General features: G+C 44.9%; 1 protein-coding gene across 3 annotated transcripts in view; it reads left to right on the top strand.

Annotated features, from left to right (window-relative positions):
- The window catches only part of RNF207 (ring finger protein 207), a 972,487-nt gene that overhangs the window by 835,792 nt on the left and 120,053 nt on the right, over window positions 1–16,642 (top strand). For 2 of the 3 annotated variants that reach the window (XM_069240002.1, XM_069240004.1), the window contains one exon: window positions 1,989–4,348. The exons of the other annotated variant lie outside the window; for it this stretch is intronic. In XM_069240002.1, coding sequence (XP_069096103.1) covers window positions 1,989–2,127 — 139 coding nt within the window. In that variant the 3' untranslated portion in view covers window positions 2,128–4,348. Of the gene's footprint in view, window positions 1–1,988; window positions 4,349–16,642 lie in introns of those variants that run through there. 3 annotated transcript variants of the gene reach the window in all.

Raw genomic sequence — 16,642 nt, forward strand, 5'->3', positions numbered from 1 at the left:
TGAAAGGTTACCTTTTCAGTGGAGGACAAAGAGTCTCATTCTCGATGGAGAGGGCTGCAAGGTGCAGAGAAGGATAGGTGATAGTCGATGATGTAGCACAAAGAGCAGGCCTGACATCGTATACAGTCATTGCTATAGCACGAAGATCCCGTTCTTGTCATGTGAGGGCGAGCTGCAGGTTTGCGGTGGTGCTCCCCGCAAGTGGTCAAGGCTGTAGCACGAAGTGTTGGGTTGACAGAATTTCACATTGGCAGGTAGTGCTCCTGAAAATGTTTTGATGCTAGTGGGCATGTTCACAATCATGAAGAGCCCAAAAACTACAATTCAGCCTCTCTGAGGCCACACCAAGGGTCCAGTCCCTGAAGAGCACTACACGGTAGTAAGGGCTTGCTTCAGCGGGATCTGGGTGCTGGTCCTACTGGCTGTGAACCTGTTATGTCCATGAAGCTCTGAACAGTAGGCCAGCAGACTAGCCCTTAGGTTCACTCTGGGAGTCTTCGGTTCAGATGCAGGTCAGATCTCTCTGATTCTGGCACGAGGGCAGCAGGTCAGCAATCCAACAAGGCAGCAATCCAGTGCAGACTGGGCAGCAGTCCAGCTGAGTGGCACTCCTTTCAGCAGAATAGCAGTCCTTCTTCCTGGCAGAGTCTCCACAGGTCCAGAAGTGTACTGAAGAGTTTGTGTCTGAGGTCCAATATTTATACCAGTTGCTCCCTTTGAAGTGTGAGAAGCTTCAAAAGGTTTTCCTTTGAAGTGCATAGGTTTCCTGCCTTTCCTTCCCTGGCTCCAGACTAACTACAGAGGGTATGCAGCCCTTTGTGTAGAGGCAGGACACAGATATGCAAGTGTAAGTAGGGCTGTGCCAGGCTCTGCCCTCCCATCCTGCCAGTGATGGCTCATTCAGGCACACCTATGCTCCCTTTTGTGTGTGGCTGCTTAAGAGAAATACACGAAGCCTAAATGTCACCCACATCCAGCCATGTGACCCAGAGACAGGCTACAGACACTAAGGGCCTCATTACGAGTGTGGCAGTCTTCAGACTGCCATACTCGCTGTGGTAGTCAGGACCAGCGCTGTTGCGGCGGTCCAACCTCCACATTAAAACCATGGCAGTCAGACCGCCAGAGATCCGCCAGCACCAACAGGATCCATGATCCCAGCAGCCTGTCTGTGGCAGAGATCCTAATCTGCTAGGGCAGCCCTGTATGCAGCGCTGCCCTGTAGATTACGATCTTGTTATTCGCCAGCCTTTTCATGACAGTAACACCCACATGAAAAGGCTGGCAGAAAACAGGTGCAGGGGACCCCCCCTACCCAGCACCTTTGCAATGTTCTCTGTCTGCTTTGTAGACAATGAGCATTGCGAGGGTACTGGTGCACCCTGCGGGCTACAGCATTGTCGCCAGTTTCGATTACGAGGCAGAGACAATTCTGTGGCATGTCAAAATTAAAACGACATGTATTTTTAAATGCACTGCACCCTGTCCTCTTGGGTTTCCAGGGCCTACCCTAGGGGTTACATATGTATTAAAATGGAATGTTTGGACCTGACAAAAGGTTTATTTTGCCAGATCAAAATGGCAGTTTAAAGCTTCACCCACAGGCTGCAATTGCAGACCTGAAACATGTTTAAAAGGCTACTTGAGAGGGTGGCACAATCGGTGCTGCAAGCCCACTAGTAGCTTTTAATTTACAGGCCCTGGTCACACATAGTTTTACTTTACTAAGGTTTTACAAGTAAATTAAATATGCCAATTGAGTATATGCCAATTCTACAAGGTTTTAAGCTGAGAGCACAAGCACTTGCCTTAAGCCAACAGAGATCAATAGCAGAAGAAGAATCCATAATAACCCAGATACAAAATCAATACTCCACCACATATTGCAAAACAGATCTTTGCTTCCAGTGCTGTTTATTTGTAACATTGAAAGGCTTTGAGATTCATGCAACATATTCTGAAGAAGGTATTCTGTTTTTCTAAATTAGGAATGACTTGGCTGTTGGAGGTGAAGACCACAGAGAGAAGAACGCCGAGCTCAAGAGAGAAAACAGAATATTAAATATTTTCAACGATGATCCTTTGTTGAAAATAAAAGATCACTACAAAAGCAAAGTGAAAAATTGATTTGAGATCCTTAGCTGAAAAGATTTGGACACTTAGAAAGAAATGGTTGCATTACAAATAATATTACAGTGTACTCAAAACAAAGATTCACTCTGAGTTGTACTGTTGCACCAATACAATGGATTTTCCATTGGCTAGGTCAAAAGGCCTTGTCCATCCCCAGAAAGATACTTTTACTGTTTCCATATCCATACCCAGGTCGCATATAACCGAATGGGAAGCCATTTAAGGATCTAAGTAGGCAATAAAAGATGGGAAATTAAGTTATATATATGAAGCAAATCCTAAAAAACGTAAAAATGTTCTAATCCTCACATGCCAGTGAACACACATAGCTAAAATGATGCAATAGCAGTAGCATATTCAACTAGATGCACAAACTTTGTATACACATTTAACGACAGTTAAGATTTCATTGCATTTAAACGACTGACTACAAGATACCACAAATCCATGTATATTGAAAAATCCCATTTAATTATCCATACGTGCATCCATTGTGTAAAATTGCCTATTTTTGTTAATAATGTACTATCGTGAAATGCTAATCTTGGTTAATTCACCAACATCAATGAGCCACAGACCTTTTAATTTCTGTGGATTTGGCCCACCTTCTTTACAGACAATACCTATTCACACAGCATTTGGATGTGTGCCTTCACCTTTTTGTTAAGGCCTGTTAGATGGAGTTATTATCACCTTACTGTTCTCCATGCATTCTAATAAAGGCAGTCCCAGTTGGAGCCCCACCTTGCACTAAGAGTGCGATGGCCATCTGTGTGAGTGATGGCGATGCTAGGGAGTGGTGGGAAGCCTCCTAAACCTGGAGCGGGCTAAATAGGGTTGTACTTGAATGACCCATGACTAGAACTTTTCATCTAGTGGTATCACCTCGTAGTAGCCAATTTCAGTGCTAAACCAGCTTTCATACCTTGTCCTTAAAGAGCTTATACTGTCTACTGAATTGCGTCTCTGTAACTTCTATAGTCTTTCTGCCTCACAGCATTGCACTCTTCCCTTTGACCCTCCTTTCATTCACTGATTTTTCTTACATTCATAGTATTCTGAAAATGCATTTTGGCGAAATGTATGCACTTTATAAGCCTCCTTAAATAAATAAATTAAAAGGTAATGACGAGGCCGATACTGTTGTATTATTAACAATAAAAAATAGACCATTTCTGATATTCTGTATCAGACGTTCACTTAAAGGTTCCTGATATTTCACTGCTTTCACTGGCTTTTCCAAGAGATACAAATAATGCACAATTGTGACTATTAAAAAGCCTTCCTCCTAAATTTTATTAAAACATATATTAATTGAAAATGTCATTTTCAGGAGCACAACTAGTTTTAACTGATATTCAAATGCTGAAATTTGACTGGCAAATCTTAGATGTCATTAATACAAACATCCCTTGTCAACATTTATTACAACGTATAAATATAAAGGTCCATGAACTAATTTACATGTGATATAAATACTAAGAAATCAACACTTTACGTTTGCTTTTCAGTTTTAGTATGAAATTCCGTTATGTAATTAAGAGACCTAACATTAACAAAGTGGACAAAGCATTTTTTACATACAGAAAATAAAGGCACATTAATTATCTATCACTTATCTTCCAGTCTTACCCCAGCCTTGAAGCTGCCAACCTAGAGACGTAAAATATTTGTTCATCCAGATATGCAAAATGTGATTTCAATTCAACTTCTTGAAAACTGAACGTTTTATGCAATGATAACTAAGGGGAATATTTGTTTTTGATAACGCATTTTATTGATTTTGCAGAAACAATTGAGTACACAACATAAAACAAAAGCGAAGGCAAAAACAAAGACAAAAACAGGTCATCTCCCGTGCCTCCAAGCAGGCCTCTACATGGTTCTTCACATCAGAAATGCATTTGTGCACCAACACATTCTAAAAGGCCATCAGTTCTTGGTATACCAGGGGTCCCCCGCGACCGGTCAGACCCAGTCCATATGCGAATTAGGTACACAATGTGGCTTCCCACTTCCCCCACACCTTCTTGTATTTGTCTGGGCACCCCCTTGCTTCATATACTAGTTTTTCGCACTGGGCGCACCAGTCCACTCCCCGTCGCCACTTGGCCAACGTCAGTGCCGCCCTTGCCTTCCAGCCCGCCACTATGGCCCTCATTCCGACATTGGCCGGCGGCGGTCGCCGCCGGCCTGTCGGGGGCCGCCAGAATACCGTTCCGCGGTCGAAAGACCGCGGCGGTGATTCTGACTTTCCCGCTGGGCTGGCGGGTGGCCGCCTTCAGGCCGCCCGCCAGCCCAGCGGGAAAGAGGCTTCCACGATGAAGCCGGCTCGGAATCGAGCCGGCGGAGTGGAAGCTGTGCGACGGGTGCAGTTGCACCCGTCGCGTATTTCACTGTCTGCGAAGCAGACAGTGAAATACATTTAGGGGCCCTCTTACGGGGGCCCCTGCAGTGCCCATGCCAGTGGCATGGGCACTGCAGGGGCCCCGCGACCCCCCCTACCGCCATCCGGTTCCCGGCGGGAGAACCGCCGGGAACTGGATGGCGGTAGGGGGTGTCGGAATCCCCTCGGCGGCGCAGCTAGCTGCGCCGCCTTGGAGGATTCCTATGGGCGGCGGTACACTGGCGGGAGACCGCCAGTGTTGCCGGTCCGACCGCGGCTTTACCGCCGCGGTCGGAATGCCCATTGGAGCACCGCCGGCCTGTCGGCGGTGCTCCCGCGGTCCTCCACCCTGGCGGTTTGAAACCGCCAGGGTCGGAATGAGGGCCTATGTCTCTTTTGGCCACCAAACAGGCTACTCCCAGGAAAGTACAGTCAGTCCGTCTAGATCCCACCCCCGTGACCCTAAGCAAGAACGGCAATGGGGCCGCCTCCACCCCCTCCTGCAGAACCCCGAAAATCTCAGATGTCACCGCTCTCCAATAGGTCGCGATGACCGGACAAGACCACACCATGTGATAGAAGTCGGCATTCGGGCCCGAGCATCGAGGACAGTCCGCTTGGGGTCGGAGGCCTGCCCTGAGGTGTGAGGTAGGCTATGTGCAGGTAGTATGTCTGTAGCACCCAAAAGCAAGTGGCTATGGCTAGTGCCCGAGGGGCCTTCATCGCCTCCCTCCAGTCCTCCTCCTCCATTGGACCAAACCACTCCTCCCACCTCCGACGAAGCACATCCAGTGGTCGAGCGGTGTTGGTGACCAGGGAGCGGTAGATCTGTGAGACCCCCCCCTTGCCAGGCTCCCCATCATCGCCTTCGCCTCCATGGGACTGAACTCAGGGATAGTTTCTCCAGCCCGGATGTACACCTGCAGCGTGTGACGAAGCTGCAGGTACCTGTGGAACTTGGTTTTATTGAGTGAAAAGAGTCGCTGGAGCTCCTCAAAGGATCGCATGCGTGGCCCCTCCCAAACATCACCCAACAAGGAGATTCCTATACTGTTCCATCTTTGGAATCCCTCCAAAGCCGAGACCTCCGCCAGCCACCCCCATGCCATAGAGGAGTCTGCTGAGTGAGGCGGCCCCACCAACCTGTCACCTTCTGAGCCTCACGCCAGCCCATCAAGACTGCTCTAGTCAGCCCAGGGGCCACACGGGGGATGGTACGTCCATAGAGCATCTCAAGTACCCTGGGGTAACTCATCACCTGTAGTTCCAACTGGTATAATGGATCAGTCCAACCCCCTCTTATCCAGTCATTTATTACCAGCAGGTGCATTGCAAGATAGTAGTGGTAAATGTTGGACATCCCCAATCCGCCCTCGTAAACGTCCCTTTGGCAGGAGTCAAGGGCCAGCCTGGGTCAGGTATTGCACCATAGGAACCAACGTGCCACCGCGTCCATCTCCTTGAACCATTTCCGTGGAATAGGGTGCGGAAAGTTCTGCAGCAGATAAAGGAACCTAGGAAGGATCATCATTTTATAGAGTGCTATTCTGCCCAGCAGATTAAGAGGCAAGGTCTGCCAGCGCTGAAGGTCTTCCTTGATCTGCCGAGAGAGCAGGGAGATGTTAAGCGCCCAGGCCAGTTCTGGCAACAAGGCCACTTGTACACCCAGATATTTAAAGCTATTATGTCGGATAGGGATGTCTTGCTGCCAGTCTACCCAATCCCTAGAGGGATTCAGGGGGAACAGTAGAGACTTGCTAGGGTTAAGAGTCAAACCAGAGGCCTCAGAGAATAAGCCCAGGAGTTGCAGAATACGAGGGCCGCCACGGGCAGGATTGGGCAAATATACAAGTACGTCATCGGCATAAAGCGCCACTCGGTCCTCCCGTCCCACAGGCCAAGACCAACCGTCTATTAGGGGGTCTTCTCTCAGCAACTTTGCCAGAGGCTCAATCGCTAACGCGAAGAGCAACGGGGACAGCAGACACCCCTGGCGGGTGCCCCGGCAAATAGGGAACATGTCCGAGATCACCCCGTTCACTTGAACTCGGGCGGTTGGGTTAGAGTAGAGGAGCTTCACTAGACCGCGAAATTTAGGACCAAGGCCTTTTCTCAACAATACGCGGCCCAGGTAGGTCCAGTCCACAGTATCGAAGGCTTTCTCGAAGTCCAGCAAGAGAAGAGCCAGGGAGGATGAGGCCAGAGTGTCACGATGAGCCAGTGCAACGTGCAGGCGCCTGATACAGTGCCTTGTGCTCTGTGCGGGCATGAATCCGCACTGATCTGGGTGTATCAACGAAGGGAGCACCCCCTTCAGTCTGGTAGCAAGGATCGTGGATAATACCTTAATCTCGGTGTTTAGGATGGAGATGGGGCTGTAGGCAGAGCAATGTCGCAACGCGGGTTGAGTCTTAGGAATCACCACTATAGTGGCTTGATCAATGCCTGGGGGAAAGCAGACGGTTTTTTCAGCTTCTACGTACATGGCCATCAAGTGGGGGCCCAAAATATCACCACACTTTCTATATAATTCTGCCGGGAAGCCATCCGGGCCTGGCGTCTTACCCGGGGATAGCTTTGCAATCGCATCCTTGATTTCATCAAGGGTAATTGCCTCGTCCAGACTGCGCCTAGTCGTGTGTGATATCTTCGGGAGGACGACATCTCCCAAGAGGGGGACCTCTCTCTCTGATTGCGGCCGGGGCTGCTCTGCGTACAGTCACGTATAGTAGGCAGCGAAGCTCTGTGCAATATCCCGCAGCGTCTTGGAAACCGCTCCTGACTCATCCGCTATTTAGGAGATAATTCTATCCGCCAATGGCCGAGTCGCTAGCCAATGCAGGAGCTTCCCATTCTTGTCTCCCCAGCCGTATACTCGGGCGGCCGAAGCTCGCCAGAGATGCTTTGCTGTCTCATCTAAGGGGAATATTTACTCATCTTTTATGTAGGGCAGCAAGAAAAGTTGCTGTGCTGTGTTGCATGAAAGGGAGACACCAGAAATGCCCCATATTTTCAAAGATATGAAGCATTGCTGCTCTCTCTCTGCATTGGCGTACTGTATGCAACCTAGTGCTAATGCAGGCATCCACCTACGTTATAGTCAGGAATTTCTTTATGCAGGAAGGGACACCTTCCTGGACAAAAACATCCTTACATGCATTTTTCTCTTTCTGGGTGTCATGCAGAATGCATCACATATAGAAGGAGGAAGTAATGAGAAGAAATATAAAATATTTCTTCTTGTTAGGCCTCATTGGGAAAGGTGTAGCATTTTGAAGCATTCCCAGATTTACTACCTTTAGTATATCTAGGAATTTGCTCAAATCCATGGTTGGATGCATGGGAACTCCAATGCACCACCCATTGAATGTCTCCTAGGCATAGTGTAACACAACTCAGCACAAGGGGCTGTGTTGTGTTAATTTTACTTTACAAAACCATTCAAGATGGTGCAAATCGCCCATTGCTTGGCAAATCCCATATGTGGACTTGTGTTGCCTTGTGATGACTTGCACCACGCAAGGACAACACAAGTCCTTAGCCTAGAAGATTAAGGAACTTATGGAGTTATTTGGAGGTTGGTGAAGTGGGTGATTCATCGTATAAACATTGCAAAAGGGCAGGGTATGAGCCATAGAGCCTCAGCTGATTCCATTAGTGCCAATCCTTGACTTGGTGCCCTCTCCACAACAGGACCACCAAATCGTAGTGATGGTTCCCTAGTCCTATTTAGGGCCTTACCTAGGAACACCATAGAAAACATGGCAGTCCCAGGTCACAAAATCAATTAAAGGCTTGATGTGCAAGGAGAAAATGTTGCACAGTGACTGTTGGGCCGCAGCAATAGTGGTGGCCTGACTGCCACATTATGACCCTGGTGGGCGGACCCACCAAGGGACCACCGTCCCCGCCGGTAACATGGTTCCCTATGTGGTGATGGCGGTTGGAGTTTTAACCAGCCAGGGTGGCACTGAAATCAGCATAGCATGGCTGATTACAACAGCACTTTCGCCAGTGTTTTCATGATGGGAACCCTGCCATGAAAAGGCTGGTGGAAAGCCAGTACCAAGGGCCACAGGGGGGACCTTGCAGTGCCCATGCCCATGGTAGGGGCAGTGTAGGGTCTCCCCTGCGCTGCACCCTTGGAATGCGCACTGACTGCAGACAGTGCGCCTTCTGAGGGTGCTAAAGTGCTTGGATATTGGCTTTGTCTCCATTAAAGGAGCCAAGGCCAATACCTTAGCACTGTTCCCATAGGTCAGCCAGCAGGAGCATGCATTGCAATATTCCAGCTGGTTAGCACAGCGAAAACATTGTAATATGCTCGGGGAGATGCCACTAGTATGACGGTGGCATCCTCCCCATGGCTTTGTCAGTCCTCTTTTAGGACCTCAAAGTAGTAATGAGGCCCTATGTTTGTAATCTAGAATGCTGTTTCTAGCAATATAAAAGGTTAAGTTACTGAGAACTAAAATATTTGTTGCTATGTCAAAAGCTTTTCTCCAGATCTGGTAGAGCCAGCTCTCACCCACACTTTAAATGCCCATCCTTCTAAATCTTGGTGATCGAAAACTCAAGTTTCTACTGAATCTTGTAATTTGTACATAAAGGAAGGGTCCGGTGATCTAATTGTTCTGCATCTGAAAGAAGAGTAGAAAATGACATCAAATAATATTCCATCTTGAAATAGGTTTCACATAATGGGTTGATGAATGTTTTTAGGGTCATGTATAAATGTGTCCATTTATTATAATTTTTTTCTTGTAAAAGAGGCAAGTGTGCTGTCTTCTAGTAACTCATGTCTATATACATACTTTTAATACACAGTTCTCATGTGTTCCTCAACTCAGTGTTAATAGTGTACATTTTACATTAAGGGTAGAAAAATTGGTTATGTACTCATGGTCGATTTTTCTGATTCAGAGCAAAATCTGTTGAGAGATTGTCACATAGATACTGCATTGTGAACAAGCCTTTAATTTTAAAGGAACCATGAACAGACAGGTTCCTTTCTTTTATTCAATGAGGATTCAACCACAGTAATAGTAAAATTTGTACACAATTCTTATTGGTGGCGTTATTGATGTGACATGCATTCTGCGGGACTTTGGAACATGGCATCTCATAGAAATATTTCGTAGTATTCTCCTAATATGCATAATTCAATGAACAGAAACGGGAAAATTATGTGTGCTCTGAACATCCAGCTACATTAGGTCTTACTGCATTAGGTGTGATCGTAGTAAGGAAAATTAACAAAAAAAAACCTCTAAAATTACCTATTTCATGAACTGATTTTGGAAAACGTCACTACGTTTCTTTATATAAGTATTACATGAAATACATCTTATTCGACCTTCTTGCTTCAGTATATCCCAACAAACGGCTCAATTCACAGTTTTCTTTCTTGACGAAGTCGGCCGGACTCCTAGAAAATCAGGAGTATGTCATGAGTAAGTCTCACTTATCCACAAAAATTCTTTGCGAACTTGGCAAGACATGTTCATCTATCTTATATAGAAGGCAGTGATTTTTTTCTGTACACTGTGGCCTCTCAAATGACCTTGTTTTTTGGAACTGGAATTTACCAAGTCAAACAAGAAATTGTGCTCTTTCAATAATTTTGAGAGATGCCTCATGACTTTGAGCATTGAAGTAGACCCATCAAATCAATATTAAAACAACCAAGGTACGCATTGTGAAGATAGTTTTAAAAACACCCCACATAGCCTCAAATTATTAAATACCAACGAAGAACACAATATTAGGTGGCCATTGAAGGGTATTCATATTAAAAGATACCCACAAGTCGTATGTCTGCACTCAATGTATTTAAAAGACGATGACTTCGGTATTGAATTCAGCGGGCTAATGTTTTCATTTAGTACTCGGATCTCATGAGGTCTGTTATTGGCACTACTTCTGAGATGTTATCCCCCATTTTAGATCTGTCTTTATTGTTCCTTGTTTCTGTGTCCTCATTTAAAAAAAACTGTATATCATTGGATTTTTACATTGTATTAGTGTTGGTTTAACCGCTAGCCTGCTAGACATAGTCTAGTAAAGCATGAAGCTGATTAACAGTGTTTCAATTGGTTGTGCTGGTATATTCTTCATATGGGATGGTAAGGATAGTTGGCAGAAAGAAACTGGCTTGTTAAACAATAATGTTTGTTGTGCAAAGATTAATAAATCATTATTAAATCCACATATTTCGAAGTAATGTGTATTTATTGGAACATGCATTTGGTAGGTACATGTTTACAAATCACCAACGGCTCCATTCACAAAGGGACATTTCCGAGAGTGAACATGTTACAGTATATCTACTAACATGTGCACATTAATGCACAAAGACAGTTCACGAAAAAGACACATTGCCTGCTCAGTAGAATACGCCCCTCACCTCCGTACCTCCTTACAAACATGCAATTGACTGGGCGGAACCTGGCATTACAAATCTGGTGTTGCTATAAGTAAAGCTAATCTTGTAGTTCACACAATTCTCCACCTATTGTATACAGGCAGAAAAATATGGGCAGCCTCTACATACGGTGCATATGCACCTGAATGGATGAAATAAGAAACCAATAACACTTGACCATAAACAAACATCAGGCACCAGTCACAAGCTCATGCATACCAGATCAGGTAAGATGCCTACTACTGCACACAAGATGAACAGCAACTTCACTGAGGAAGAGGTGTCATGTGGAAGGGCGTAACTGACCGCATGGAGGCAAGAATGGCGGGTCAGTCTTAAAAAAAAAAGCACGATGGTAGGATATGTGTAAACCAGATTATCTTTTTTGCTGTGCATCCTTATCAGCTGCACACCCTGCATTTCCAACTCTAATCCACTCTTGCCATTGGAAATCCTATATTAAAACATACTCTCATGGATTCATATTTCATCTATCAATGTCACCGCTGCAGGTGCTGTGTTCCGAATCCCTCATTTAGCAGCCATCAGCTGCTGTTGTCCTGCCTATGGTGCCATACGAACTGCTCACTCAGACAAGGTGGATGACATGGGCTGACAAGTTTCCCATGACATATACAAGTAGATGTTTCTTCATGTCTGGTTTTCTACACTATCAATTATTATTATATCAGAATGATAATCACTAACAATATGTAGTAGAATGTGTTAGACTTGTCAGACTTAGGGTAGTCTTCCCTCAAACTTTTTGCCATACTCCTCCATTTTTGCTGATCTCGTTTTTGTTGGCCATAGGACTCTGTGCACATTACCACTGCTAACCAGTGCTGAAGTGTGTCTGTTCACTCCTTTAAACATGGTAAAATTGGCTTACACCCAATTGGCACACTTAATTCACTAGTACAACCCTTGTAAAGCGGTACTACCTGTACACTTTTCCTGTTAAATAAGTGCTACTAGTAGGTCTGCAGCACTTATTGTGCTACCCACTTAAGTAACCTTTTAAACATGTCTCAAGCCTGCCATTGTAGCCTATGTGTGTAGATATAAACTGCCATTTGAACCTGGCAAAATAAACCTCTTAACAGGCCTATTTCAGTTCAGTTCAGTTCATAATCTTTATTCGGCTATACCAAGAGTAAGCCATAAAAGCGCATGATAAAATACAATAAAACAGTAGAACATGAGTCAATAAGCTCATAAAAAGATTGGAAATTAAAATTATAAAATAGATAAAATACAATTAGTATTTAAAACAAATTTTAGAGTGCAGTAAGACTTTTCCCAACATGAATGGCTTTTAGGGTATAATTTGCCACCCTGTAGCATACATTCGGGGAGTCTAAGGCTAACAAGAGTTCCAGTGCTTCCTGATAAGATTCTTATATTAAGTACATTAAAAAGTGGTTTAAGGTAGGTGATTCTAAGATGTTCATAGAATTTACAGAATAGGACAAAATGCAAAGTGCTTTGTTTGCTAACTGCATCACAAGGGCAACTATCTGACTCTAGAGGGCAATGCCTAATTTGAGGAAATGCTACTAGGTGGTGCGCAATACCCAGTCTTAGTCTAGTTAACACAAACCTGTGCTGCATGTTGGTGACTATAGAAAGATAACCAAACCTACTTGAATCCAATGAGTGAGACAAGTAAAGACCAAAAGTGGTTCTGGTAGATTCAGTTAGCTTCCTAGCGTCCGCCTTAAATATCATAAAAGTGTCCTTGATCCATTTTTTTTATAATGACAGCACGTCCTCTGGATTATGTTTTATAGATCTGTTAAAAACAGATTTAAAGGAGGATTCAATAAAAGCTATCCAGGGTATACACATGGCATTGTCCAGATTCATACAGTCTAAAATAAGATCTTTAGTAAAAATCAGTGGCTTCCTTGGACCATATGCTATGCCATAAAAGCAGGGGTTTCACCTGTAGCACATCTTCCTAATATTGTATGCCCATTTCTTGATGCGTGATCCAATTCGAGGCTGATGTGGGTAGACATAACATGCGTTTTAGGAAACAATTCTCCTCTAATTGTAGGGGAGCGCTTTTGGTGTAACCCCACACCCGACACCACACGCAACCGTGGAAACAACTCTAGCCCTGTAAATGTCCAGCATAGTGCCTATGGGGTGACTCCCTAGTTTACTAGGAAATCTGAATATAGCACCTACATTTCTTCTAAGTTTGTTCCTACCCGAACAAACCAGGTGGTCCCACTTTCCATTGCTAGAAAATAATACCCCCATGTAGTTAAAGCAGTTGACAGTACTAATCTCCATTTTCTGAATGTAAAAACGTCTGCATTTCTTTACCTTCTTGCCACGGGCCATAGTAAATGTTGTGGATTTGTTGATTATCATACCCTTAGATGACATAAACTGATCAAATCCACACATTAACTTCTGGAGCCACATTGGTGTCCTGGAGATCAGGACAACATTGTCTGCATATAGTAGGGCAGGCACAGGACGTCCGGCCACCTACGGTGGATCGGCCTGTAAACCCTGCAAGTGTTTATCTACCCCTTTAATGAATAGGGAGAACAATAACAGGGCAAGGACACAACGTTGGCGGATGCCTCTACCTATCTTGAAAGAGGTGGTGCATTCTCCAAGTTGGCCGAAACAGACTTTGCATGTCAGATCTCTATACAGGAGAGTCAAAAGCACTACTGAGGTCTTCAAAGCATGGCTATAGAGCACCTTTTTTAGCCTTGGTATACTTTCCTATAATTAGGTCTAGGTTAATACATTGCCCTATGGTTCCTAGACCTTTCCTAAAACCAAACTGTACAGATGATAAGATGTTACTTTCTACGACCCAGTCGTTTAATCTTTCCAATATGACTCTACTAAATGTTTTAAAAAAGAAGTCCAGCAGAGAAATTGGTCGATAGTTTTTAGGGTCGGACTTAACTCCCTTCTTATGCATTGGTATAATAATGGATGTGTATCATGTCGGCGGGATGTCACCAGATATGGCCGAATTGAATCTTTTAGTCAAAATTGGTACCCAAAAAAGGATGTTATGTTTAAAAACATCCACTGGAACACCATCCAGTCCTGGGGCCTTACCTTCAGCACCAGCTAAGATAGCAGAGTATACCTCATCTGTAGTGATCTGTGGATAGTTGGATTGACCCAGCTCAATCTACCCGATTATATCTACCGACCCAGTCCCTTCCTTAAAAACCTCTGAGTCGTAGGCTACCCATTTTACACAGTCCACACTTGATCCCAGATCTGATGACATCCATTCTGAAAGGAAGGGGGCATTCATGGTTTCCCAAAACAGTTTGATTATCAGTCTCTGTTTCCAGGGCTAGTTGGAGCATGCCTCTTCCCTTAGTTCTTTTTTCCTTTGTTCCTGTATCTTCTTATATTTTATTTGGAGGGACTTAATTTCTATTGGTTCTCTAGGAGATGTCTGCAAGGCTAGTTTAAGATTCTTCCTGGCTCTCGTGCAGTCCAGGTTGAACCACCCCTTTTTATGCAAAGGTTGTCTATGTTGTGGGCTGTAGGTCAGTAGCCCCTGTATATAAGCGGTGATTGTACCAAAATATCTTAATAACATAGATACCTCAATATCCTCCCATAGGCAGTAACCAGTTTCATGCGGGCAGCCACATATAACATCCCGGAGGATATCAGCAGGCTCAATGTCTTCCTATTTCCATCTCACCCCTGTGGTTCTATGTACTTCAATCCGATTCGGGGTAGTATAAAACACATCCCTTGGCCCCCAAAAGGACATAGGGAGGATAATCGGATCAAGATCACTAAGAAGGGTCAGCTAACGGAGGATGAGTTGGGGCCCCTATGAGTTGGAATTATTTTGTTGGAAACGCCGTTCTTACTTTCCATACGCGTTAAGTCAAAAGTGGACAGCATCAAATTAAGGGCCTCTCCATTCTCATTGTAGCAAAAATGGTCAAATCCTGTTCCATTGGGGGGTAGTAAGTCCACAGGACCGAGGGGAGGTATGGGTGCAAGTCTGGATATTTAAATCCCCAGCCCAAATAATAATGGGATTAGAGCTGATGGGGTATAGAAACTTATTTAGGCTTTGATCCAGGGCATTGGCAACCCTACATCGGGTGGCGTCAAAGATGTTGTTATAGTAGTTAATTATGACAATATCTACCTTATTCTTGTACTTAAGCCACAGCAATTGGAAATGTGTTGTCTCCATAAAGGTCTTTTGAATCCAAGACAGAGATTTTATTAGAAATAAGCCCCAGGAGTCCCCCCTTGGCCCTCCCAGATTGTGATGGTGTAGCTGGCAGTGAGTGTGAAGTAAATCCATGCACATAAGCAGGTGAGGTATACCAGGATTCTCGGATGTAAACCACATCTAGCGTACTGATTAATTAACCCCACTCTTTAGTCTTAGTTTTGCCACATAGGCCCTGCACATTCCATGTAGCAAAAAAGTGCGCCCAATGGTGTTATTGACAGGCTCCTGGTTCTGTGATTCTTCCCTACCATAGCTTACCGCATTTGGAGCTACTTCAATTGGTTCCCCATCCCCATTATGTGTTGTATCTCCAGTGCCCATTTCATCCTTGCCCTGCTGGACTAATAATAGCCAGTTAGGGCTCGTATCCACCTTATGTTTGTTTTTTTCCTCTGCCCTTAATCTCATCCTCTCGCAGGCTACACACCCCTTGCATGGCAGTCAGTCACTTATGTGACAGTGAACTTAATGTCCAATATTTATTGCTATGTGGTAATGGGGTGGTAGAGTGTGCATTATTGATGGGATTGGGGCCTGGGTATGCCACTATAGATGGTGGTGGAATACAGGATGCAGATCTACGTCCTGACTGGCCCAGTTGCAAATGTCTATAAAAGACACCTAGCGGGAACAATTCCGGGGCGCTTCTATGTTAGGGGTGAAAAGAGACCCTGCACAGGATATCCCTCACCATCCAGGGGTTTCTGAAAACCCTACTCTCCGGGTTAGAATTATCTGGTGGGCATCATTCATTGAGAAAAGATTGTTCTGCGCTAACCAGTGCATAACCCTGTTCCTCACTCTGATCAGACCATAGAGGGGGGACTTTAGTTCTTCTCTTATGTGTAGGCTGGCGGACCCTTTTTTCTAGGGTTTTGAGGAAAAGTGTCCTGGAGCTACAAGGTTTGGTATTGGATGTGAGTCATCTGGAGCGGAGCCCGGTGGTCTGCTGTTAGGGGATATGTGCCACCCACTAGGATGATCAATATTTTGGGCCACCCTTAGTTGCCTGGAATGGTCTATATTTACTTGCCCTTGTGTAGGGGCCCCAAGATTAGTGCTCAGTACAGTTCCTTGCAGATCTAAGGTATCTGTGCCCTGTGATACATGTGAATGGCCTGTCACATTAGGAGTAGTATTCTGTACCGCAGGGTTCTTGGGGTTAAGAGACAACGTTTTGCAAGGGGAGTTTCTGGCAGATTTCCAGAATTTTTTCCACCTCCTCTTCCAATTTATCAAATTTTGTATAGATATGTTTAAGCAGGTTATCAAGGAGGAATGCAAGATCTTTTCAGTCAGTAGATATCATATTTTCAACCATGGTAGGGCCCAGGTTACTACCAGCCCCTCTTCTGCATCATTTTTCCTTTTTATAATGGGAGACTGACTTTGAGGTGGGGGTTTTTACTTCTGGGGATCATTGCCTCTATCTGGGAAT

The sequence above is a fragment of the Pleurodeles waltl genome, chromosome 6 (assembly GCF_031143425.1).
Source record: "Pleurodeles waltl isolate 20211129_DDA chromosome 6, aPleWal1.hap1.20221129, whole genome shotgun sequence".
NCBI lineage: Eukaryota > Metazoa > Chordata > Amphibia > Caudata > Salamandridae > Pleurodeles > Pleurodeles waltl.